General features: G+C 37.1%; 1 protein-coding gene across 2 annotated transcripts in view; it reads left to right on the top strand.

Annotated features, from left to right (window-relative positions):
- Positions 1-26,367, top strand: part of WDR70 (WD repeat domain 70) — a 275,928-nt gene that overhangs the window by 47,815 nt on the left and 201,746 nt on the right. For both annotated transcript variants that reach the window (XM_004017038.5, XM_027980102.3), the window contains one exon: positions 3,951-4,084. In XM_004017038.5, the coding sequence (XP_004017087.1) occupies positions 3,951-4,084 (134 nt within the window). The remainder of the gene's footprint in view (positions 1-3,950; positions 4,085-26,367) is intronic.

Here is a 26,367-nt window from a genome sequence, read left to right as displayed (position 1 = left end):
TATATTAAGGCCATTATACAATCAACTGATATCACAAAGAAATTGTGATAGACATTTCCTTAATGATGGACATTAAGGAAAACAGATTACCTTTCTGTTCAGTCAAAATAGCCATTACATTTCATTTAAAATAGGAACACTTATTCATTAAGGAAATTGCTATTGTTAAGGAAATTGTCATTGTTATTGTTGGCTTTAAAATCTCTTTTTTCAATATAGGAACATTGTAAATGAAAGAAAGAAATGAAACTCAAAAATACTTTTTTTAAATTATAGTGTGGGAAAATTTCTCATTACCCTTAGCTTCATTTCTGTATCAGTAAGAGGCCTGACTTCATTTTTTAGGTGGATGTTGAGATAAGAAATGAACATAAGCTTAGTATGACTGTAAAGATTACATTCCTTAGATTTGTGGATTATATTTTATAATTGTCACATTTATTTATGTTATTTAAAAGTTCAGTTCAGTTCAGTCACTCAGTTGGACACGACCCCATGAACCGCAGCACGCGAGACTTCCCTGTCCATCACCAACTCCCAGAGTCCACCCAAACCCATGTCCATTAAATCGGTGATGCCATCCAACTATCTCATCCTCTGTCGTCCCCTTCTCCTCCTGCCCTCAATCTTTCCCAGGATCGGGTCTTTTCAAGTGAGTCAGCTCTTTGCATCAGGTGGCCAAAGTATTGGAGTTTCAGCTTCAATATCAGTCCTTCCAATGAACACCCAGGACTGATCTCCTTTAGGATGGACTGGTTGGATCTACTTGCAGTCCAAGGGACTCTCAAGAGTCTTCTCCAACACCACACAGTTCAAAAGCATTTTACATTTTTAATTTAAAAATTAAAGCAGTGTAAAAATTTTGAGATATAAGATGAAATCATTTTGCCAAGTCACTTCAGTCATGTCCAACTCTTTGCGACCTCATGGACTGTGCAACCTCATGGGCTGGAGCCCGCCAGGCTCCTCTGTCCTTGAGATTTCCCAGCAAGAATACTGGAGTGGGTTGCCATTTCCTTCTTCAGGGAATCTTCTTGACCCAGGGATGGAATCCACGTTTCTTAAGTTTCCTGCATTGGCAGATGGGTTCTTTATAACTAGTGCCACCTATCTTATTGTAAAAAAAAAATTTAATAGTATTTTATTAAAAATGATAGTTGAGTGAATGAAACTTGCTTGTGAATGAATAAAAGAATAAATTTATCTTGGTTTCACTTAATAATGAAGCAACCTTTTTTTCTAATAGATGTCTGGCATGTAAAGAAGTAAAATCCCATAATGAGGCAGAAAAATATCAATCAGTAGAAATAGGTCCAGAAATAATGCAAATGATAGAATTAATAGCCATGCATGCTAAAATAATGATATTCTCCCCACTGAAATTTTTACTTTTGAAAATACTGTTTCCATAAAATGGTTATAAAGTACAGTGGGTTTATTATTATTTTAAATGAAGTAAACAATAAATATTATAAATGTCTTAATTTTGCTTTTGCTATGGTAAATATTGACACACGTAACTTGCATAAACAGATATTTTTAGGGGTTCTCAAAAGATTTTGAGTGTAAAAGGTCTTGAAACCAAAATATCTGAGAATTGCTGCCTTTCATTGCTGCCATTTCCATCTAGTTCTTTACACTATACCTACTTTTTATTAAGTCACATTTTTATATTTTTATTCTGAAATCATGAAAGAATTTTACTACTTTTCATGTTTTTCAGTAAATTATAGACTACTGGAAAATCCCGTGGATGGAGGAGCCTGGTAGGCTGCAGTCCATGGGGTCGCTAAGAGTTGGACACAACTGAGCGACTTCACTTCCATGCACTGGAGAAGGAAATGGCAACCCACTCCAGTGTTCTTGCCTTGAGAATCCCAGGGATGGGGGAGCCTGGTGGGCTGCCGTCTGTGGGGTCGCACAGGGTCGGACACGACTAAAGCGACTTAGCAGCAGTAGGAGCAGTACTTAAAAAGGAAGCTTTCCTGTCATTTAGAGATTTTTGCAACAGGTAGTTCTGTTAATAACAGATAAATAATACATTTTATTTAAATATTCATATTTTTCAATGCAAATTTTGTCTTTAAAAATGTGTATAATTAAAATTAAAAAAATAAATTATACAGTTTAAACAATACTTTGTTATTTTACACATTAAAAATCAGAGCTTCTAGTTGTACTATTAGGTTAACTAAATTTTTTTTTGCAGTCCTGCCTTTGCACATGTATTTCAATTTGGAAATAGGTCTTTTTTTATATGTCTGTTTCAAATATGTCTGTTGTTTTTTTTTAAACTAGTTTTTGTAAAAATGTTTACACAGTCACAGAATTATAGAGAATACTGAAAGGAATTCCCATATATTTGTCTCTGAGCCTTACCAGTTGTTGACATAAGGCCTATCTTGTTTCCTGTATACTTTACAATTCTAATAAACCTCCTTTCCCCCATGCCATCTGCCTACCTTGTGGGGTTGTTTTAAGCAAATTCCAGATTTCTTATGATTTCTTCTGTAACTTAACTTTTTATGTCTATTTAGAGAATTCATTTATAGTAACTTTCTGTATGGGCTGCCCTTTATTTCAAACTGTGATCCTTTTTCTGTCTCATATATGATCAGTTCAGTTCAGTCGCTCAGTCGTGTCCGACTCTTTGCGACCCCATGAATTGTAGCATGCCAGGCCTCCCTGTCCATCACCAACTCCCGGAGTTCAAACTCACGTCCATTGAGTCGGTGATGCCATCCCGCCATCTCATCCTCTGTCGTCCCCTTCTCCTCCTGCCCCCTATTCCTCCCATCATCAGAGTCTTTTCCAATGAGTCAACTCTTTGCATCACGTTTATTATGCAGTCAAAATGCAGTTCTTTCCTTCTGAGAGGCAGTAGATCTGGGGACTAACTACTTTGATGAGAATGTTAAATACAGCTCAAAAACAGTGAGCTACACATTGGATATTTGTATGTGAGTTGGACCTCAGAAAGTTAACAGGGAAAGCAAATAGTTTATGGAACCAGTATAAGTGATATTATAATGTGGCTAGTTACTTATAAACTCATGTTTAAAAATAATTATTTAAGGTGACTATACTTAGCGTCATTTAGCCATATTCACAAGATAATAATTTCCACTTTGCTCTGTTTTGTTAAATTGATTTATGGTTCCTATTCACATGACTCATTTTGGTAATTTTAGGTTCATGTGTTCTTTATTTAGTAACAGTCAAACAATCTTAAAAGGCTTTCTCAAAATCTTTTACTGAAAAAGTGAATTGTTTTTAAGATACCTACTTATATTCTAAGGCAACTTGGTGTAGCATATGAAATTGCAATGATAGCTATTCAGAGTACATGGTAGAGAAGCTGGGATGAAGCTGGTGATTAGATTAAATTAAAATAGATAGCCAGTGGGAGTTTGTATGTCCCAGGGAACCCAAAGCTGGTGCTCTGTGACAACCTGGAGGGATGGGGTGGGGAGGGAAGTGGGAGGGGTTTCAGGAGGAAGGGGACAGATGTATGCCTATGGCTGATTCATGTTGATGTATGGCAAAACCCATCACAATATTGTAATTATCCTCCAATTAAAATAAACTAAAAAAATATTTTGTTGTATTTCAAGGAAATAATACTCATAATAACTAAGTCAAATGATTTAGAAGGTGCTATCCATTTTTACTTTTCATAAGTAACAGCAGTTAATGATCCATATTTTCAGCGCCTGTAAGTTAGGAAGTAGGGTTAGAGAGGAGAAGGAAATGGCAACCCACTCCAGTATTCTTGCCTAGAGAATCCCATGGACAGGGGAGCCTGGTGGGCTGCCATCTATGGGGTTGCACAGAGTCAGACACGACTGAAGCGACTTAGCAGCAGCAGAAGGGTTAGAGAAAGGAAATGGGGGTTATAATAGACTATAAATAGTTTCTCACCATTTAATTTTTTTTTTTTTAAATAACAGGTTTCTGCTTTGGGTCTGGACCCCTCAGGTGCCCGTTTGGTGACTGGAGGATATGACTATGATGTTAAATTTTGGGATTTTGCTGGAATGGATGCTTCTTTTAAGGCATTTAGATCCCTTCAGCCCTGTGAATGGTATGTATTATGCAACTTAATATCTTCATTTTTGAAGACAGAGTCTCTGGTCATTTGAATTCCATTTATGATGATTTTTATCAGAATACTGTACGTTTACATGACTGTATTTTACCTTCCTTATTCAGATGAAAGGAAACTGTACCTTTTATTGTAGTAAGTTCCCTTTAGTTACATGAATCTGTTCTAAAAACATTTTCTGTCTTTTGTTGTGTGTTTTTTTAAATACGTTTATTTGGAAATTGTTACTTTGTCTAGTTTAAAACACTTCAGCAGCTACTGTGTAATATTATATATACGTGTATAGCATATGTTAAGCCAATAGGCAAGTGCTAGGGGATGCTGCACTGTGCAGGTATGGTCAGCTGGCACTGTATCATAAAGGGCTTTATGTGTTGCTACTGTAAGCCACCCTCTTGTTTCTGTTTTTGACCATCTTTGATCTTTTAGCTTATTGGATATCAGAAATGGATTTTATTGGTGAAACTTGTTAACTTGCATGATGTATATTGTAAATGAGCTTTCAATGATGAGATTTAAAAATATTCAAGATATGTGGATTAGCTGAAGTTATTCAGACCCAGTTTCACTCTTACGTCAATGGGGTATAAATCTAGTTTTGCCTTCAACCGGAACTTGTAGGGTTAATGTCTTTTTGCTTAATGTCCACTTGTAAACTCTGGGTTCCATTAACTGTATGGAGAAAGTTCCTGTCTCTGGACTGTTGAGCGTTTGCTTCTGTGAACCTTTTGTAATGAAAGTGATGGTTTAAGCATCTAAACGAGATGCCAGGATTTTTCTGCAGCCTCTCTGAAGTAAAGATTTGAAAATTCGCTAAATAGATCATGTCAAATAAATAATCAATTGGAAAGGAAAAAACAACAAAAACAAAAACAAAGCCCTCCAGTATCTCCAATGATGGCTGTATTTAACATAGCTCTGATGATTTAAAATAGTGATATTCATCTTGAGTTAGTATGATGACCTTTTGAAAATGTACATAAAATATGTTGTTTATATCCCTTTTTCCCACATAATAGTCTCTCAGTACATAAAGGGATTATGCTTTCCTTCTATCTTTCCAGCTGTTAGGTGACTTGTTCGGGACTATCCAGTGCTTTTTTTTTTTTTAATTTGTATGTACCAGGTCTTAGTTGCAGCATGTGGGATCAGTTCCCTGGGTTCCCCAGGGATCGAACCCAGGTCGCCTGCATTGAGAGCGTGGAGTCTTAGCCACTGGACCACCAGGGAAGTCCCTATTCAGTGTTTTGTTAATAATCAGCTCTGAAGAGAATACATGTCTCATGAATTTCAAGCCAGTGCTCCATTATTTATTAAAATGTGTCATTTGCTACACTGTTATAATTGAAAATGCAGAAAGAAGCCAAGAATAAGCCTATTTTCTCTTCTGCAATTAAATTGTTGCATCCTGTATGTAATTTTGAGCTATCAAAGGTTTAGATGGGAAGAAATAGAATTCTTGACAACATATAAAATTAATATAAAACTCTAAAATTCAAGCTTTTAGAAAAGTTTTAGAAAAGGCAGAGGAACCAGAGATCAAATTGCTGACATCTGCTGGATCATGGAAAAAGCAAGAGAGTTCCAGAAAACAATCCATTTCTGCTTTTATTGACTATGCCAAAGCCTTTGACTGTATGGATCACAATAAACTGTGGAAAATTCTGAAAGAGATGGGAATACCAGACCACCTAACCTGCCTCTTGAGAAATCTGTATGCAGGTCAGGAAGCAACAGTTAGAACTGGACATGGAACAACAGATTGGTTCCAAATAGGAAAAGGAGTACGTCAAGGCTGTATATTGTCACCCTGCTTATGTAACTTGTATGCAGAGTACATCATGAGAAACGTTGGACTGGAAGAAACACAAGCTGGAATCAAGATTGCTGGGAGAAATATCAATAACCTCAGATATGCAGATGACACCACCCTTATGGCAGAAAGTGAAGAGGAACTAAAAAGCCTCTTGATGAAAGTGAAAGAGGAGAGTGAAAAAGTTGACTTAAAGCTCAACATTCAGAAAACGAAGATCATGGCATCCGGTCCCATCACTCCATGGGAAATCGATGGGGAAACAGTGGAAACAGTGTCAGACTTTATTTTGGGGGGCTCCAAAATCACTGCAGGTGGTGACTGTAGCCATGAAATTAAAAGACGCTTACTCCTTGGAAGAAAAGTTATGACCAACCTAGATAGCATATTCAAAGGCAGAGACATTACTTTGCCAACAAAGGTCCGTCTAGTCAAGGCTATGGTTTTTCTAGTGGTCATGTATGGATGTGAGAGTTGGACTGTGAAGAAGGCTGGATGCCGAAGAATTGATGCTTTTGAACTGTGGTGTTGGAGAAGACTCTTGAGAGTCCCTTGGACTGCAAGGAGATCCAACCAGTCCATTCTGAAGGAGATCAACCCTGGGATTTCTTTGGAAGGTATGATGCTAAAGCTGAAATTCCAGTACTTTGGCCACCTCATGTGAAGAGTTGACTCATTGGAAAATACTTTGATGTTGCGAGGGGTTGGGGGCAGGAGGAGAAGGGGACGACTGAGAATGAGATGGCTGGATGGTATCACTGACTCAATGGACGTGAGTTTGAGTGAACTCTGGGAGTTGGTGATGGACAGGGAGGCCTGGCGTGGTGCGATTCATGGGGTCGCAAAGAGTCGGACACGACTGAGCAACTGAACTGAACTGAACTGAACTGAAAATTGCAAATGTTATGTGAGTATTACTCCTTTAAATCATGACAGCTATCTAACTTTGCCATCACTTGCTCCTGATTGCTAAGTAATGTGAACTGTCTCTGCTTTTTATGATTTTTTTTTTGACTCGTGCGTATATGGTAAGTTGCTTCAGTCATGTCCAACTCTGTGTGATCCTATGGACTGTAGCCTGCCAGGCTCCTCTGTCCATGGGATTCGCCAGGCAAGAATCCTCCATGAGATTCTCCAGGCGAGAATCCTGGAGCGGGTTGCCATTTCCTCTTCCAGGAGATCTTCCCAGCCCAGGGATCAAATCTTTGTTCCCTGCAGTTCCTGGCATTGGCAGGCAGACTCTCTACTGCTGAACCACTGGGGATGCCTTTTATTGACTCAGTGTATATTTTATGTTTTATTTACCTATTCATCTATAATTCACTTTTTACTGTAAATAATTTCAAATGGAGAGACACATGGATTAGTATAATAGCCATCTATTCTACCTAGATTTAGCAGTTATAAATATTTATTTATTTATGTATTTTAGCTCATTTTTGTAATTTTTGAATTATTTAAAAGTGAAGACACTGTTTTTATATGACAAAACAGAGACAGACTCGTGGATGGGGAGACTCAACCAGTGGTTACCAGTGAGGAGTGGGGAGAGGGGTGACATAGGGGTATGAGATTAAAGGGATACAGACTACTGTGAATAAGATAAATAGACAACAAAGGTATATTGTATAACATAAGGAAATATAGCCATTAGTTTGTAGTAATTTTAAATGGAGTATAATCCATAAAATATTGAATTGCTCTGTTATATACCTAAAACTAATATTAAAAATCAACTATAATATTAAAAAAAAACACAGACCTTTCACTTAGAAATACTTCAGTGTGTTCCCTTTAAAATGACAGATGCTTTCTATGTAAATGTAGTTCCATTATTACTTTTAACAAAATTCTTTAGAATTCCTCAGTATTTCTAATTAACATTCCATTATTTAAATTTCCTCATTTGCTCTCAAAATGTGTTTTAATGCTGGTTTGTCAGACATGGATCCAATCAAGTAATACACAACACATCTATTTTGTACCTCTCTTACTTATCTTTTAATCTACAGTGACCCTTCCTTAACCATTTTCTTTCCCATAACTTTGTTAAAAGACAGGTCTAGTTGTCCTCTATAAGATTTTTCCTTCCTGAGTTTCTAATTGCTTCCTTTTGATATCATCTAAGTTTTTTCTTTATCTCCCGTATTTCCTATAGAAGATCCAAAGGCTTGCTTATAATCCATATTGTCTTAATATCAGGTGGCATGTATTATCTGGTTGTTGTCCCTATTAGTGACTAAAAATTAAGACTGATCCCTGGGGTAAGTTGGAATATCTGATTCCTCCATTGTAAAGTTAATATTACATACTTGAGATAGGCAAGAACTTCGTGGGAAAATACCTTGGTACCACGTTAATATCCAGATTCTATTCATCCTTTCAGTTAATAAGTTTAGCATCCATTGATTATTCATACCTGAATCATATATTTTATTTCATTGAGTACTGCAAGATAGTGGTTTTCTAATTCTGCTATTTCATCTACTTTTACTTGTTGGCACTCTTCTAAAAGAAGTACTTTTTCTTCAGTAACTGATATTAATTGATTCCCCTGAAACACATTTCCTGCTGAAGACTCAGGATAAATGCTTAGTTATTACCCTTTTATTACTCATTTTTAGCTTATACATTAGTGTTGTTAAATGAGTTGTCGCTATTGGTGATTATGATTGTGTTTTTATTCTTTTGCAATTACCGGTATTTATGATTTTAAAATTTTCCTGTGTTTCAGTCAGTTGGAGTAATTTTTTTTTTTTTATGTTTAAGTTGTCCAAGATTTGGCCAGTGGGAGTCCCTGATTGCTATGTTTTTACGTGACCTTATTAGTCTTTAAAAGCTTACTTATTATCCTAGTACATGCCTTTCCAAGTCCCAGAGTAAGGATTTTTCCACAGAGAGCTGTTTTGTTATGGGAGTGGTATTCAAAGACTAAATTTGGTTGTTGCTCATGTTTACTGACATTGGGGTATCATTACTTCTTGACCTTTTCAGTTGAAAGAGGTGAAAAATATAGGTATGTGAACTCAAATGAAGAGGTCATTTGATATTTCCAGTTCAAAATTTTAGTAAACTTTTAATTGCAGAATATTTTTTAATTTACAGAAAAGCTATAAGGTAGTCTAGAGTTCAAGTACACCCTTAACCCAGTTCCTCTTGTTATTAACATCTTACATTACCACATCACATTACACCCGTGACAATTAAGCCAAGGTTGCTGCATTACCATTAGCTCAACTCTAAACTTTATTTGGATTTCAGTTTTTAAAAACCAATATCCCTTCTAAGATACTACATTACGTATAGTCTTCAGGTCTGTCTAGTATCCTCTGGTTTATAATAGTATCTCAGTCTTTCCTTGTTTTTCATGACCTGGACAGTTTTGAGGTGTACAGGACAGGTATTTTGTAGAATATCATTTGATTTGTTATTATCTTTTAAATGATGTTTTTCTCTTGGTTAGACTGAGGCTATGGGTTTTGGGGCTGAATATCACAGAGGTGAAGTGCCCTTCTTAACACATTTTAGAGGTACATGCTGTCATGTTTTTAAGATTTCTCCACTGTAGCATTACTTTTCCCTCACTTTTCCATATGCCATTCTATGGAAGCAAATCAATAAATGCTGCTCACATTTGGAAGATCCTCCTGGAGGGGATGATAATTACATAAAACACTTGGAATTCTTCTGTAATGGTCAGATCTTTGAGTTTTGCTAATTGCAAATTTGATAAATGTGCAGTAAGTTCTTAATTAATAACTTGATAAATATTGCAAGAAGCAGACTTTGGTGTACCATTAGAAACCCTTGCTAAACAACTTTTTAGATGAAGTTGTTCACTCATATGAGAATCTATGCGTACCAATTACTCAGCTGAGTTCTTCTTTTGTCACTCATCTGCATTATTTCTATTTTATCTGCCAAGAAAACTTGAGGGAATCTGTTTTCAAAATATAAAAGCACAGTATGCTGTTTTCAGACCATCTCCTCACCTGTAATAAAAGATGTCAGAATTTGGCTGATATCCAAGAGGCAGCATTATGATGAATAAGTGGGTGTCAAAGATGTATTCACACCCAGAGGAGCCCCAGAGCCATTCAGGAGGGGAGGCAGAAGTTCTCAGTTTAGGGGTGAGACTGAGGCAAGGTGTTCTGGATTTGGGGCACCTCTGATGAATTTCACCAAAGGACTGATGCTATAATATTCTTAGCCTCATTCTCACTCTCCTGGGACACCTTGAAAAGAGTGACGTTAAATGTTTTCTTGATCTGCCAATATAAAAATCAAATTAAAAAAAAACACTTTTGTTGTTCAGCTTCTTTATGAGGCATCCTTTGGTATTTTGAAGTCATTCCCATATCAATATTAGCTTTATGAATCTCTAGTTTCTAAAGTCGTCTTTTGTCATTTAGTGAAAATCAGTATCACATTTTCTCTGATCCAGTCTGCTAGTCACTTTTTACTTTCTTTGTTTCCTCACAGATTCTTAATAATTATGTATTTATATAGATTTAAAAATTATTGATAGAATCCTTAAGATCACAAACCCTTCTGTTGTATTCTCTATGCAAAAAAATGTAGATGAAGTAAAACTTTTCATAAAATATTGAGAATTTTTGAATCATTTCAGTTCAGTTCAGTTCAGCCGCTCAGTTGTGTCCGACTCTTTGCGACCCCATGAATTGAATCATTTAGATAGCGCAAAATAAGAATTTCTTTTTTTTTTTAAGAATTTCTTATCTTCAGCCCACTTAAAGATGACTACTCTCTATTCTCTTCTTTTGAAAACATTTTTATTAATGAAGTACTACATAAAGTTATGTTTTCATTCAGAAATTGAAACATTTCAGATAAAACTAAAGTTCTTTCTTTATCATCTTCATTTTAATCTTTTCCCCAGGTTTTATTACTGTTTTCATTGTGTTAAATTCTTTGAGGTTTTTTTCATGCAGTTATCAACAAATATCAAATGTATATATCAAAAAACAAGTACCTTTTATATTTATTTTCATAAATAGTATAAGGTGGTTGTTATTCCATAATTTTTTTCCCTACTCACAATATTGCTTGGAGATTTTTTATATCACTGCGTGTATACTGCTATATTCTTTCTAAATGCTACATAGCATATTATGTATAATTTACCATAGTTAAGTAGTTTTAAAGCTTTAATTAGTATCAGAACCATATGAAGGGCTTGTTAAAATATTAAGTGCTATGCCTTACTTTAGAGTTTCAAATTCTTTAGGTTTGGGGAGGCTAAGAATTTATATCTCTAACAAGTTCCCACATGCCACCTTGATCTGGGGACATACTTTGAACACCACTACACTGATTAGCTATTCTCCCCTTGATGGACTTGATGGTTGCGGCAACTTTTTTACTATTCCAAATAAATGATAAAATGATTACCTCTGTACCTCATTGGTCATATGTGTAAATCGAGTGTTTCTCAAGATCAGATTGGAGAAGGCAATGGCACCCTACTCCAGTACTCTTGCCTGGAAAATCCCATGGACGGAGGAGCCTGGTAGGCTGCAGTCCATGGGGTCGCTAGGAGTCGGATACGACTGAGCGACTTCACTTTTACTTTTCACTTTCATGCATTGGAGAAGGAAATGGCAACCCACTCCAGTGTTATTGCCTGGAGAATCCCAGGGACGGGGGAGCCTGGTGGGCTGCCGTCTCTGGGACCTCACAGAGTCGGACACGACTGAGGCGACTTAGCAGTAGCAGCAGCAGCAGCAAGATCAGATAGCAAGAAATGAAATGCCTTTTGTGTACATTTTAAAATGTTGACATTGTCACATAACTCTCTTTTGATTATCCATTTTGTGAAATGTCACATGGGTTTATCCTTGGGAGACAAGGAGGCAATACAACTGTGTGTTTTGTTGTCTGTGCATAAATTAAGTAACATATGTGCAGTGGCCAATCAGTGACAGACTTTGAAATAAGTGCTATGATTGGCAGTTGATGAGGATGCACAGTTCTACTTGTATAGTGATTTTTGGACTGACATGCTAGTAGCAAAGTTTGTACTTTATGAGGTTACTCATGGTTAGTATACTGTAGTAACTGAAATTTGAGCTGTGTTGTTGGGATCTGGTATTATTTATCTAAACCATGGCAACTGAAATTCATGCATATCAGAACCATGCAAAACAAGGGTTGCCTTTATTTGATATGAAAAATAAAAAAGAAACTCAATGGGACATACAGAATGAGGTTTTTTTTTTTTAATTGTGGAAAATAAATTATGTCCCTCTACTATGATCTTCTTGTCCGCTAATGATTAACAAGGTTAATGATTCATTTGGAAACTTGTAAGCCTGGTGTCTTGCTTTAAGTTCTGGGATAATAGTCAGTAAAGTGTTTTTTAGTCAGATGTAACATAATTCAATTAATAGTATTGATTAAAGTGATTATGCATTTACATTCACTTTTGAGAAAACTTTTTGCAGTTTTGTTACTGTACCATAATGGTTTTCAAGAGTTCATCATTTGTGTCAGATGTTCAGCCTTTTCAAGTGGATAAATTCTATTTTTTCATCAGGTGATTATTGTTTTAAAATTGCTATTTTAATAGATGTTAAAATAAATTTCCACTTAGAAAGTCCACCAAAGACTCATAACTGAAAACACAGTTGTTTTTGGTCATGCATTATAGAGACTTTCTTCCCAAAGCATTCTGTGAATGGACGCTTACTGGAACCACTCAATTGTATGAACATTCAGTGTGAAGTGAGACAGCCCTGCATACTTCAGTAATTTCTCAGATAATAATAATTTGCATAATTACAGATTTCTCAAACTGGGGTTTATGGATATATTTTCAGAGGCTCATTAATTCTCTTCATTAATTTAAAAAATTTGTTCATTTTCCTGTTGATGATCATTTAGTACAACCCTAATGCCTACATTTGTTTACCTTTGTGTTTAAAATCATCTGGGCTCAAATGCTACTTTCACTTTCCGTTGCCATGGCCTCATGAGAAAGGAGCAGAGACATCCTTTATATAAATGATAAAAGCAAAGTGAAAACTTGTTTTGTCATAAAGTGTTATATGAACAAAGTTTCAAAGTAGTTATAATAGAGATAGTTGGTGGGAAGATTGAGTCATCACTATAACTCAGTACAACAGTGATGTGCTGTGCAGGCAGGCAGCAAGCATTCATTAACTTGTTCATCTGATGGCAGATGAGAGGACTATGGCAGATGGATATAATCAGTTTATCTCAACAATAGAGAAGTTGTTTCATTCTTTATAATATTATTTCAGCAAACAGCATCTTAAAATTAATTTGAATTTCTTTGGTTCTTTTGTTTTAGTATTTATTTTAAAAAATTCACTTTATTGAGGTTTAATTTATATACCATAAAATCCACTCATTTTAAGCCTGCAGTTCAGTAGTTTCTAACAATGGGATTGTAAAACCATCACCACAGTCTAATTATCATCACTCTAAAAACAAACCTCTTTCCCATTTGTGGTCACTGTCCATTTCCACATCCAGCCTTAGGCAGCCACCCGTCTGCTTTATAGGTGTGCTTTTTCTGGATGTCTCAGATAAATGGAACCATATGTGATCTTTCATGTGATCTTTTGCATCTGGCCTCTTTTCCTTAGCAGAATATTTTTGAGGTTCGCCCATGTTGTAGCATACATCAGGACTTTTGTTCCTCCTTATGGTTGACTAGTATTCTTTATATATATGTGTGTGTATGTATACATATGTGTGTGTGTATATGTGTGTGTATATATATATATATATATATATAGAGAGAGAGAGAGAGAGAGAGAGAGAGAGAGCGAGCATATTTTGTTTGTCCATTCACCATTTGGTGGAAGTTTGGGTTGTTTCTAGTTTTTGGCTATTGTGAATAATGCTGCTATTGAACATTTGTGTAACAAGTCTTTTAATGGGCATATGTTTTCATTTCTTTTAACATAAATTGGGAATTGCTAGGTCATAATGTAAATCTATATTTAACATATTAATAACTTGAAAACTGTTTTCCAAAGTGGCTATACCATTTTAAATTCCCACAAGCAATATAGAAGGTTCCAGTCTTTCTACATTCTCACCAACCATCCCCCCCACCCCCATGCTATGCAGCTTGTGGGATCTTAGTTCCCTGAAAGTGAAGTTGCTCAGTCATGTCAGACTCTTTGCAACCCCATGGACTATAGCCTGCTAAGCTTCTCCGTCCATGGGATTTCCCAGGCAAGAGTACTGCAATGGATTGCCATTTCCTTCTCCAGGGGATCTTCCCGGCCCAGGGATCGAACCCAGGTCTCCCCCATTGTAGGCAGATGCTTTACCTTCTGACCCACCAGGGAAACCCCTGACTGGTGATTAAACCCAGGGCCCTGGGCAGTGAGTCCTTAACCATTGGACTAACCATTGGTTACCAGCATTTGTATTTGTCTTTATCATTCCTGTGGGTGTGGAGTGATCAGTATTTACTTTAAAATTCATTGCAAATCTATGCTTTGATAAGAGTTGTTAGAAAAAGGAGCCTCATTATATATTCACACTCAGTCTTGCATAACAAGCTTTTATTTATTTGCAGCTAATCTTGGGTATCATCAATAGGAAAGAAAAAATTACAAGATAACTTCATTTGTAGAGTTAGTGCACGTGTGTGTGCTCAGTCACTTAGTCGTGTCCGGGTCTTTGTGACCCCATGGACTATGCCTGCCAGGCTCCTCTGTCCTTGGGGGTTCTCCAGGCAAGAATACTGGAATGGGTTGCTATACGCTCCTCCAAGGGATCTTCCTGACCCAGGGACTGAACCTGCATCACGTGCGTTGCAGGAGGATTCTTTACTACTGAGCCAAGAGTTAGTAGGTTAATTAATTCATGAAAGTTATTCTTGGTATGTCAGGATAGTCCTGGGAATGACAGGACTTTCTTGTGGTTTACTAATTAGAAAGGAGGTTGTTGACATGATCTGTGTAGAGGTCAGTGTGGGATTGTGTGCATCACCAGAAAGCTTTACTGTGAGGTGAAAGATGTGTGGGAAAGCACAGTTAATATTCTTTGATATATATACTGTGTACCTGAATATATTGATATTTTCAGATATTTTCGCTGTAATGTTATATAAGCTTAAGGAATTTTTTTTTTTTTTGCTTAATTTCCTGGGTTTCTGTTAACCCTCTCTATCATCAAGTTACACAATTTGTATATTTTATCTCATTGACTAAAAACCAGTGACCTCTGAGTTGTGTCTCAGATGTCAGCAGCTCTTCAAAAAGACCTTTCCTAATAATCCTGTTAAAAGTAGCTCATCTCCCCACCTCTCTACCACCACCCACTCTATGTACTGTTCTGGTTTGTTTTCTTTATAGCACTTACATTAGCAGAAATGACCTGTTTTTTATATTTGTTTACTTGTATTCTAATACCTGGAATAGTGCCTGGCATATAGTAGGAACTAAATCACTTCATGGGAAATAGATAGGGAAACAGTGGAAACAGTGGCTGATATTTTTCTGGGCTCCAAAATCACTGCAGATGGTGACTGCAGCCATGAAATTAAAAGACGCTTACTCCTTGGAAGAAAAGTTATGGCCAACCTAGATAGCATATTGAAAAGCAGAGATATTGCTTTTCCAGCAAAGGTGCGTCTAGTCAAGGCTATGGTTTTCCAGTGGTCATGTATGGATGTGAGAGTTGGACTGTAAAGAAAGCTGAGCACTGAAGAATTGATGCTTTTGAACTGTGGTGTTAGAGAAGACTCTTGAGAGTCCCTTGGACTGCAAGGAGATCCAACCAGTCCATTCTGAAGGAGATCAGCCCTGGGATTTCTTTGGAAGGAATGATGCTGAAGCTGAAACTCCAGTACTTTGGCCACCTCATGCGAAGAGCTGACTCATTGGAAAAGACTGTGATGCTGGGAGGGATTGGGGGCAGGAAGAGAAGGGGACAACAGAGGATGAGATGGCTGGATGGCATCACGGACTCGATGGACCTGAGTCTGAGTGAACTCTGGGAGTTGGTGATGGACAGGGAGGCCTGGCGTGCTGCAATTCATGGGGTCGCAAAGAGTCAGACACGACTGAGTGACTGAACTGAAGTGAACTGAATTATTCATTAAATAAGAAATAAATAATGTAATGCTTTCATATTTTTCTCCAAAAATTTCTTTTTGTGTAGAATAAGAAGGCATTTCCACCAAGATGCACCCCCCTTTTTTTTCAAAAGGAAAGGAAGTATAAAAATTTTCCAGCAAAATTGAAAAATTTTAACTTAAACCATATCAGTTCAGGGTAAATAAGGAATCAACAGTTTTGAAATCTCTGGTTCTGCATTGTTATGATGCATTGGGCTTCAGGTCTCAGGTTGGTGTGTTTTGCTCTTTATCAGCTAAATAATATGTAATCTCAAGGTAACTGCTTAATGAATTTTATTGCATCTTACCATTTCCATTCATTTTATATTAAAAGTGAGTGCCACTGAACTGTGATTTCTACTTTTTAAAATGGCATTTGTAGTCCTTGGCATATATCTGTTAGTTTCTTTTTTTGATTAAATAGTTCCAGAGTTCAAAGAAAAAAAAATTGACCATTAACTAATATTTTGTCTTCCTGAGTGAATGCTTGATTCAGCAATGTAAAACTGTCACAAGAAATCATAATGGGTGAGTCATTGCTCTAGCCATTGGGCATGATGCTCTGCTTAAGTAGCTGACCTTGTGTCCTATCTGTCAGTTATTGTGGAGGTAGAAAGAAGTTTCATTACTCTCCCAGACTTCTGTCGAAATATGTTCCCTCCCTCTTTCTTTTCTATAGCAAACTGATTTATATTAAATTCTCTTCTTCAACTAGTCTAGGGTCAATGTACATGACGGATAAGAGCAAAGATTCAGTGTCATAGAAATCTGCATTTGAACTCTGCTTTTACCAATTCATTTTCTGTGTGACTAGGCAAGTGTGATCACTTTGACCCTTGCTTTCTTTCCCTGCAAAATAGAATGAATAATTCCATTTCTTTGGGTTGTGATAATAATTAATGAATAATGTATGCAAAATGTGTGGCTCAGTGCTTGGTGCTCAGTAATGCACTGTAATTATTAGCTCTTATTATCTTAGTATTGTTTAGCATGAAGGAATTTCAGTACACAGACTCACACATTGTTATCTTTGATGTATTACTTCCCATTACTAAGATTTTGTTAGTATCCTAAGATTGGATTGTATCTCTAAACATTTAGGCTATTTAAGCTATTGTCTGTCCTAATTTTCTTTTAGGCTTACTGGATATCCAGATCTTTTCTTTCTTTTCCATTTGCCTTTTCTTTTTTCTGACCTAGTTCTCTTTATCTTCTTTTTTCTTTTTTGCTGTAATCTGTGAGAATCTTTTAAATCAGTCTACATTACTAATTTCTTACTGTTTTGATTTAGTTTTTTATGGCTTTTAATGAACTTTTAAAGTTCATTAGCTTTTTAAGACTCACATTTATTGGGGTATAATTTATAGACACCAAAATTCATCATTTTTAAGTGTACAGTTTTATGAGTTTGGGGAAACGCATGGTCATATTATCACCACCATCACGTGGTAGTGGTGATAATATGACTAAGCACAAGTTATAAAATGCTTTCGCTATCCCAGAGGGTTCCTTTTAGCGACTTTGCAGTCTTTCCTGTCTCCTGACCCTTAGAAAACCACTGGTCTGATTTTGTTGTTGCCTCTACCAACAGTGTTTCCCCCATTTTATTGTTCTGTAGTAGTCTATTGTATGAATATACAACAGACAGATTGTCTGTTCACCAGCTGATAGACATTTGGATTGCTTCTAGTTTCTAGGTATTATGAATCAGGCTGCTGTAAACATTTCCGTATAGATCTTTTTGTAGATAGATGGTTTAATTTTCTTGCATAAATACCTAAGAGAGAATTGCTGGACCATATGCATTTTGGTTGTTAACTTTATAAGAAATTGCTAAACTTTTCCAAAGTGCTGAATCATTTTTACTTTCTTAGGAGCAGCGTATAAGGATTCTAGTCATTTCATGCTTACCTACACTTGGTATATCAATATTTTTAAATTTAGCCGTTCTTTTCCATGTGTAGTGTTATATGCATGCATGCATGCTCAGTTGCTTCTTTTGTGTCCGACTCTTTGCAACCCTATGGACTGTAGCTCTCCAGGCTCCTCTGTCCATGGGATTCTCCAGGCAAAAATACTGGAGTGGTTTGCCATGCCCTCCTCCAGGGGATCTTCCCCACCCAGGGATCAAACCTATGTCTCCTGGATTGCAGGCAGATTTGTTACCGCTGAGTCACTGGGGAAACCTGTAGGTGTTGTATAGTTGGGTTTTAACTTAAATTTTCCTGATGACTGGTTGAGCATCCTTTTATTTTCTTATTTGTGCTATTTTCTTTGGTGAAGTGTCCAAATCTTTTTTCTGTGTCTAAAATCCAATTGCTTTTCTTGGATTGGTTGATAAAGTTCTTTATAAGATATGTTTATCAGAAATATTTCCTCTCAGTCTGTATTTTGCTTTTCATTTTCAGGATCGTGTCTTTTGAAGAGCTGCTTTCATTTACTTTTAAATATCCCTGTATGTCCCTGTCTATTTTCTGCCTTTGTTAGTATAAACCATATTTTCTTGAAACATTTTTAGATAGGAAGATTTCCACAAATATTTATTAAATGAAAAATAGTATTCAAACAAATCTGATTTTTGTAATATATGGCTTATATATTTCTGTCTTTCTGTTACAAAGGAAAGTTTAAGAGATTCCATCTTGGGAATGGACATAAAATTAGGAGTAGTGAAGAATTTCTACTTTCTCTAATATGGCAAAACAGCATGAATTGCTTTTATAATTAAAAAGGTATGTTATACTTTAGAAAACAAAAGCTAACATAGGCAAAATTAAATGACAAATTATAAGCTCATAAAAAGTTGACATACATTTTGAAAGCAGTGGAGTGCTAGCTATACATAATACACGAGTTTCTACAAATCAAGAAAGAGAACTATTTGAAAATTAAAATTTTCAAAGAAAGCAACAGATAACAGCAGAAGAAATGCAACTGACCAATAAACATTATACTCAACTTCACTAAGAACTGAAGGAAAAAAACTGAAAATTCACCTGTAAGATGGGCAGAGATGAAACAGATCTCTATTATCCTATGTAGCAAGAAGGCAAATTTGGGGAGAAAGAAAGGGTGGGATATCAGTTATTAAGCTGTTTTCCTAAAGAACAATTTGATAATATCTGTCAAGATGTAAAATGTAAACTGTGTTGATAAGATCTGGAGAAATAAGCACTTTCAGGCGTTGTTGCGTGGAATGTAAATTAGTTCCATCCTATGGAGGGCAGTTTGGTGTTATCTTCCCAATTATAAACACGGATACATACTGTTTGACCCAGGAACCCAATTTAAGGAGCTTCTCTGACAGATATATCCACACATGGAAATGACCAAGGAATCCTGTTCCTGCTTAGTCGTTCAGTCATTTTTCAGTTCACTCTTTTTGACCCCATGGATGGTAGCCTGCTAGGCTCCTCTGTCCATGGGATTCTCCAGGCAAGAATGCTGGAGTGGGTTGCCGTTTCCTCCTCCAGAGGATCTTCCTGACATTGAACCCCCATCTCCTGTGTCTCCTGTATTGCAGGCAGATTTTTTACCCACTCAGCCATTAGGGGAGCCCAGGGACAAGTTTATTGGAGAAGGAAATGGCAACACACTCCAGTATTCTTGCCTGGAGAATCCCAGGGACAGAGGAGCCTGGTGGGCTGCCATCTATGGGGTCGCACAGAGTTGGACACGACTGAAGTGACTTAGCAGCAGGGACAAGTTTATTATTGCAGCATTGTATACGATAGCAACAGATATGCTTTCTTGAATTTTGTTTTTACAATGCAACAGTGACAGTCTGAATATGTGCTCATTTTCCTTAAAAATTTTTATATGTAGGTATGTTCTTTGTCTTTTATGCTATACAACAACTGTTAGCAAACTGTGGTCCTGCGAAGTCGCTTCAGTCATGTCTGACTCTTTGTGACCCTGTGGACTGTAGCCTGCCAGATTCCTCTGTCCATGGGATTCTCCAGTCAAGAATCTTGGAGTGGGTGCCATGCCCTCCTCTAGGGGATCTTCCTGACCCAGGAATTGAACCCATATCTCTTAAGTCTCCTGTATTGGCAGGCAAATTTGCCTGCCAAATTTGGTTGAAGGGCCAAATCCAGTTCCTGGCTGGCTTTTTTTTTTTTTTTTTGGTATATACTGGAGTATAGGTGGTTTCCCAGGTGGCGCTAGTGGTAAAGAACCCACCTGCCAGTGCACGAGACATAGGCAACACAGGTTCAATCCCTTGGAGAAGGAAATGGCAACCCACTCCAGTATTCTTGCCTGGGGAATCCCATGGACAGAGGAGCCTGGTGGGCTTCAGTCCACAGGGTCTCAAAAGAGTCGGACACGACTGAAGCAACAGCACAGCATACACACGTAATTGGTTTGGTTTAGTTGGGCTTCCCTGGTGGCTCAGACAGTAAAGAATTTGCCTGCAATGCAGGAGACCAGATTGGATCCCCAGGTCAGGAAGATCTCCTGGAGAAAGGAAAGGCTCCCTACTCTAGTATTCTTGCCTGGAGAATTCCATGGAGGAGCCTGGTGGGCTACACTTCATGGAGTCGCAAAGAGTTAAACACGACTGAGAGACTAAACACAAGAGTTGGTTTTGGCCCTTTTTTTTTTTTTTTTGGCACTTGAACTAGAAATTATACACTGTTAAAAGATTGTAAAACAGAATTCAATGCGAAAGAATATGTGACAGAGATTGTATATGGCCTGCAGAGCTTAACATATTTTCAATCTGACCCTTTATAGTGAAAGTTTGAGATCTCGTGTCTAGAATCTCTTCCTTGTTATTTTAGTCCCCTTGCCTGGTGACAGAGAGGCTGTGAATAGATTCTTCTTGAGTTTTCTCACTTCCTTAAAGAATAGCTTGTAGCTAGTGGAGCAAACCTGTGGTCCAAGGGAGTTTCAAGGGGCTTGGGTCTAGGAGTAATCCTCTCAAGGAAGTTTCCTCTCCATGTGTTGCATATTCTGTTTTCCAGGAAGCTGTTTTGTTAGAGTTCGGACTAGTTGGTCCACATTCGTTTTGTCAAGCCCTGTGTCATCTCTTGAGCGTCATTTTTAGCTGCTAGCGGCCTAATGTGATAACTGTATTCATAAGGGCAGTCTTTCTACTTTGAGAATGTATTTCCCTATGAATTCTTGATTTGTGGGATATTTTCCACATGAGGCTGTTGTACTCTTTTGGGGAGGTATTTTTCTAATCACTCTAGTCCTTTTCTGTAAAAATTTCTGGATAGTTTCTATCTTTCAGGTCTTTCAGTTTCTAATTCTGATATTTCTACCTATTGTTATGTTTTTTTGAGGTTATTTCTTTTGATGTTTGGACTAGGGAAATCTAACGCATAACTTGGCAGCTATTATTTGTACAAATCTTCTATAGCTTTTCTTTTTAAGGAGGACCTTCCTTTTTTCCCCCCCCTTTTTTTTTCTTTTTTTCTTTTTTTTTTTTTAGTATTTAGTAATGTATTTGGCTGTGCTAGGTCTTAGTTGCAGCATGTGGGATCTTTAATCTTCCTTGTGTGATGTAGAGCATCTTTTTTTTTTTTAGTTGTGGCATGCAGAATTTTTATTTGCAGCATGCAAGATCTTTTACTTGTGGTTTGTTGAATCCAGTTTCTGGACCAGGGTTGGAACCCTGGCCCCCTGCATTGGAAGCATGGAGTCTTAGCTGCTGGACCACCAGGGAAGTCCCAAGGACCCTGTCTTTATATATTCCTTTGTTCTGTCTTCAGGTTCTCCCCTACACTGACATTTTAACATTCTTGGGTGATCTTTCAGAAATCCTTAATTTCTAGTCTTATGTTTTTATTCTTCTCCTAAACTTCAAAGGACTTTATAGTTGTCATTATCTTTCTGTCTGACTTCATAGCGTGAAGTTTTATTGCAGTTAGTTCATTGTCCCCACTTTTTCCCTTCCTTCCCCTGTACTTGGTCCTTTCTTCATCCTTACCTATACTCCATGTGCTTCCTGCCTCTCCAATTTCTTCCAGATTCCTCCTTCAGGATTCAACTCAAGCATCTTCCTTGCTTAAATCTCACTTAGAGCACTGCAGTAGTCTCTTTTCCCCCACTATACCTGCCAAACTGCTTAATACAGTCCTGATGCATTTTTACTGAAATTTATGAATGCTTTGCCATGATTTGTAAAATCCTGTGTGATCTGGCCCCTGCCCACTTCTCTTTTTTTCAGTTTGCTTCAACAAAATGGCTGAGGGATTTTACGCAAGACTTTTTCCCTGCTTCCAATGCTCTCTCTATGGCTTGCTGCCTGCTCCCTATTCACAAACATGGTTAGCTTCTTTGTATGCTTAAATTCCACCAAAATGTTGCTTTTGTAGAGAGGCCTAAACTAGGGCTCTCCCATTGTTGCTCCCTCAACACCTTTTATTCTTTGTTAAATGATGAGCTCCTGTTGTTCTGCTATTAGAATTAAGACTTGAATTATTCTTAACATATCATAAAGAAAGCTGTTAGGAATAATTAGAGCAAAGACTTAGTTTTTGCTAATCATTCTCATTGGTTGGCTGTTCTTGATTGTATTTCTCTAATCCTCAGAAGATACGAAATGTACTGTTTAAATATTTAGGTTCATTGTCTTTTACCATGGAGCTTGCTTGTGAAATCATATAAAATCATGAAACTTACAATGCACTTGAACAACAGTAATTTTATCATATTTATAAGTAAGAATATATATTTTAATGGGAGAGTTATTGATTAGCTTTAGTGTTTATTCCTGGATAGAAGTTTTCTGTGGCCTTAGTTTTGTTTGACAGATATATTATTTTGTAAAGTTACTACTGGCTTCCTAACATTTAGTATATTAAGCCAATAGGTGATATAGTCCTAATTAATTTTGCATTGAAAATCTCTTCTTTAGTATAAAAGCTAAAATGTTGAAGTAGCTGCATATTTATTTCAGCATGGAATAAATCTGTGTTTTTTGATATTCTCATACAGAAACCTTTGATAGTCTTGTCTCGTGTTTCTCACTTTCTTGTCCTGTTCCAAGCACTAGATAATATATTTTACATACCTGGAAGGAACAGACAATTTCATCCAATTCTGTAGAAAGACGGCATGCCAATCTGAAACTACATTTTCTCTATTATTGCCTTACATTTTCAAGAACATAATAGTAGTTATATTTGGCATAGCGCTTGAGTTTTGTGAGTGGGTGCAAAAAATGAAAAAAGATGTAAGGATATTTCTCTTGAACACTTTGGTTAATAGTAATTAAAACACATGTGAAACTTACACTAACTTGTCTTGTAATAAATTTGAAATATTCCATGTATTTGCTTCAAATGTATTCATTACGGTTAGCCATCAAGGTTTTATACCCCTCAAATAATCTTAAAGAGCCCTTGGAAGTAAAGAAGTAGTAAAAATAGCAACTACTTATTTCATATACTGTACTAGCAGCACATAAATGTGTCTTATTTTTAATCTTCATCTCAATCCTGTAAGTATTATTTCTCCAGGTTTTTCAGTGGAGGAAACCAGGACTCCTCAACGGTATAAAGCCCGTACATGAACGCTATCTCTGGAGCTTCTCTGCGTAGTGCTGTCTTCTAGTTCCATCTACTAATTTGGAAAGAAATGGGGAGACTGAGTCTTGCAAAGCCAAAGGGCTTGCTCGTCGTCACACAGCTAGTTAGCAATAGAGTGAGGACTTGGATCGCTGGCCTCCTGACTCACATTCCGGTGCGCTTTTCACTATATCAGGACACCTTGGCTCCTGAGCCCCAAGTGACAGCCCCAAACAGCTGTGTTTATCTGTCTTGCATGTCCCAGCTTGTTTTGCTAGCAGAGCAAAAACTACTTAAAAGGATCCTCAATCTTCACCTCCCCACTCCCCTCCACTTATACTCGTATATTCCCACTTGCCCCATGAATAACTTCACAGAAGGAATTGTGCAATGTCACTAAGCCTTCCTCTGGTGTCAGAGTTACTCCCTGAGAGAACATTCACTTCCTCATGACTCCAGTTTACTGTCAGATTGCCTTTCCCTTTCCCTCTCTTCTCTTTGATCGGAATCTTAGTTGTTTAGGCAGGAATTTGAGGAGCAGATGTTACGCCCCTTGAACAAGCCCTTTAATTCTCCTTAGTACTGTGTCTAATGATTCTTAATCCTGTCCTTTTAACTCTGTGGCTAGCAGAATTAAGAGCAAAGTGGGCCAGGAATGGTGAGCTTGATGCCGAACATTTCATTTCAGTGTTGGCAAAGAGAGCACATAAAATGAGACAGAGGGAAAATGTTAGGCTTTCTTGTGAAACTAAGATGAATATTAGTGTGGAATTGGTAGGCTTTTGTATTTCCCTCCAAATGTGAATAGAGCAATTTGGCAGAGTAGATAGCCAGAGAAATGGAGCCACTGACCTGTCTCCACTACCCTGTCTTCTTAAATTTTGCTGCGTTCTTCAGGTTTTCATTTCCCTTTGGAAACAAAAATGGTTCACCAGAAAAAAGAAAAGTTATCGCTTAAAGTGCTTGATCTTTCATGGTTCTTGAAGAAAATTAACTGTCTCCAAATGGGAATACTGTTAAGAAAGATACACCCTGTGATCTAATTGGTTCATTCTTTTCTCTCTTTATAGACTTCGGTTTAGCAGTCTTGGCTGACTAATCATCGAAATTCTGACCTGTTTGTTCATATATTTAAAAAATTGGACTAAATGGCCTATAGCTTTCTCAGTTCCTGATTAATCACTTGAGATTTTGGCAAGTCAGAGGCTGATTAAGAGAGAGAAATCACAGTAATTTGAACAGGGAATGCATACTATAAAGAAATACTAACTGTATCATGGGATTGATGTAATGAGGGATTGGCTACTAAGAAGTAAAGTGAACTCTGAAGAGTATAGGAATAACAAATAAGAGAAGCAGCCTTACTCCTAGCACATAGGATGTTTAAGAAAGAGGCTTCCAGGATTGAGATTTAGACCTTATTTGAGAGGGCAAGGCTGTGGCTCACTAAATGATAAAGACGTTTCTGTGACAGGAGTACTTGCCAGAAACTCGGTTCACCTAATCATTCTGATATAAAACTGTCTGAGGGAAGTACTGGGGAATCTCCTGGGTGCTACTGTCTACTGATTGCTGTGCACTTCACAAGCCTGGTCTTGGAGCAGCTGTACCATTGGCAGAGGTTGGAGACTGGAGAAGCCATGTGTGGTGTAGGAACCCACCAAGAGGAACACACAAGCTCCAAGGAGGAAAACCCCTTTCTCCTGCAGTGCCTTTCCAGCACTCTCTAAGGACAAGACTTAGCATCATGCCAACTGGCACAGGGAAATTATTTAAAGGGCTCAAATCCATTTTTGTAGAGCAAGCAGTGAAGGGTGAATTTGGAGTTGAGGGAGTAAATGAACAACTGACACATTTGGTCAAACAAGTGACCTTATATTTTATTAGTATTGATGCCTACTTACAGACTTAATTTGAATCTGGGACTCTGGTCAGAATTTCGCTGAGGACCTCGTTTTTTCCCAGTATTTCAGAAAGGATGTCATGAGGCCAGAGAGACTTTTCTTTTATAGGAAGGAGGGGCCCTGGGAGTGGCCTCACCTTTGCTTTCATAGCTTCCTTTGTCATGAGCATCTGGTTTGGGTACTTCAGTTTCTCATGTACCTTGATACACTGATCTTGGGGATTGTGGTGAAGTTCCTCACGTTGTCGCATATTATAACCTCAGAGCTCACTCAGATCTTTGTTTGCATTATCTTTGCCATTGGAATCAGTACTCTGAATTTGTACATTAAGAATGACTAGTTGTAGAATAAATATTTCAGAAACTATCAGCTAGCATTTCATCATTTTACCAGAAACAGCATAAATTTTGAGCAGCAGTTTCTAGTTAGTGGTGGCTGTGGATAAAAGCAGTTTCATCGGTAAATATCTGATTTGGATTTGGTAACCAACCAGGAGGAATAACCTTACTCAGGCCTAACTAGACATACAGGAATTCTAACTTTTTGTGTATATTCTATTTTTCGAAGACACAGTTATCATGAGTTAATAGTTGTTTTTTTTTTTTTAATGAAATAACCTATTTATTTCTCAGCCTTAAAATTATAGACTTAGAAAGTAAATTGGACTAAATGACCTAACATTTTGTTAAAATTGTTTTACTGTTGAAGCCAATTTTATTTTGAGTTTGACCTGTTAGGATAAATCAAGGAATTTAATTAATTTTCTGACAACAGAATTACATTCATAGAGGACACTATAGCCAAATACAGCTTTTTAAAAAAAGTGATCATTTTTATCTTTGATAGAGAAATTTTATATTTTGGGCTTTGATTATTAATTTGATTCTCCACCTGTTTTTAAA

The sequence above is a fragment of the Ovis aries genome, chromosome 16 (genome assembly GCF_016772045.2).
Source record: "Ovis aries strain OAR_USU_Benz2616 breed Rambouillet chromosome 16, ARS-UI_Ramb_v3.0, whole genome shotgun sequence".
Lineage (NCBI taxonomy): Eukaryota > Metazoa > Chordata > Mammalia > Artiodactyla > Bovidae > Ovis > Ovis aries.
The sequence above is the reverse complement of the archived record's forward strand: the minus strand, read 5'-3'. Positions and strand labels throughout refer to the sequence as shown.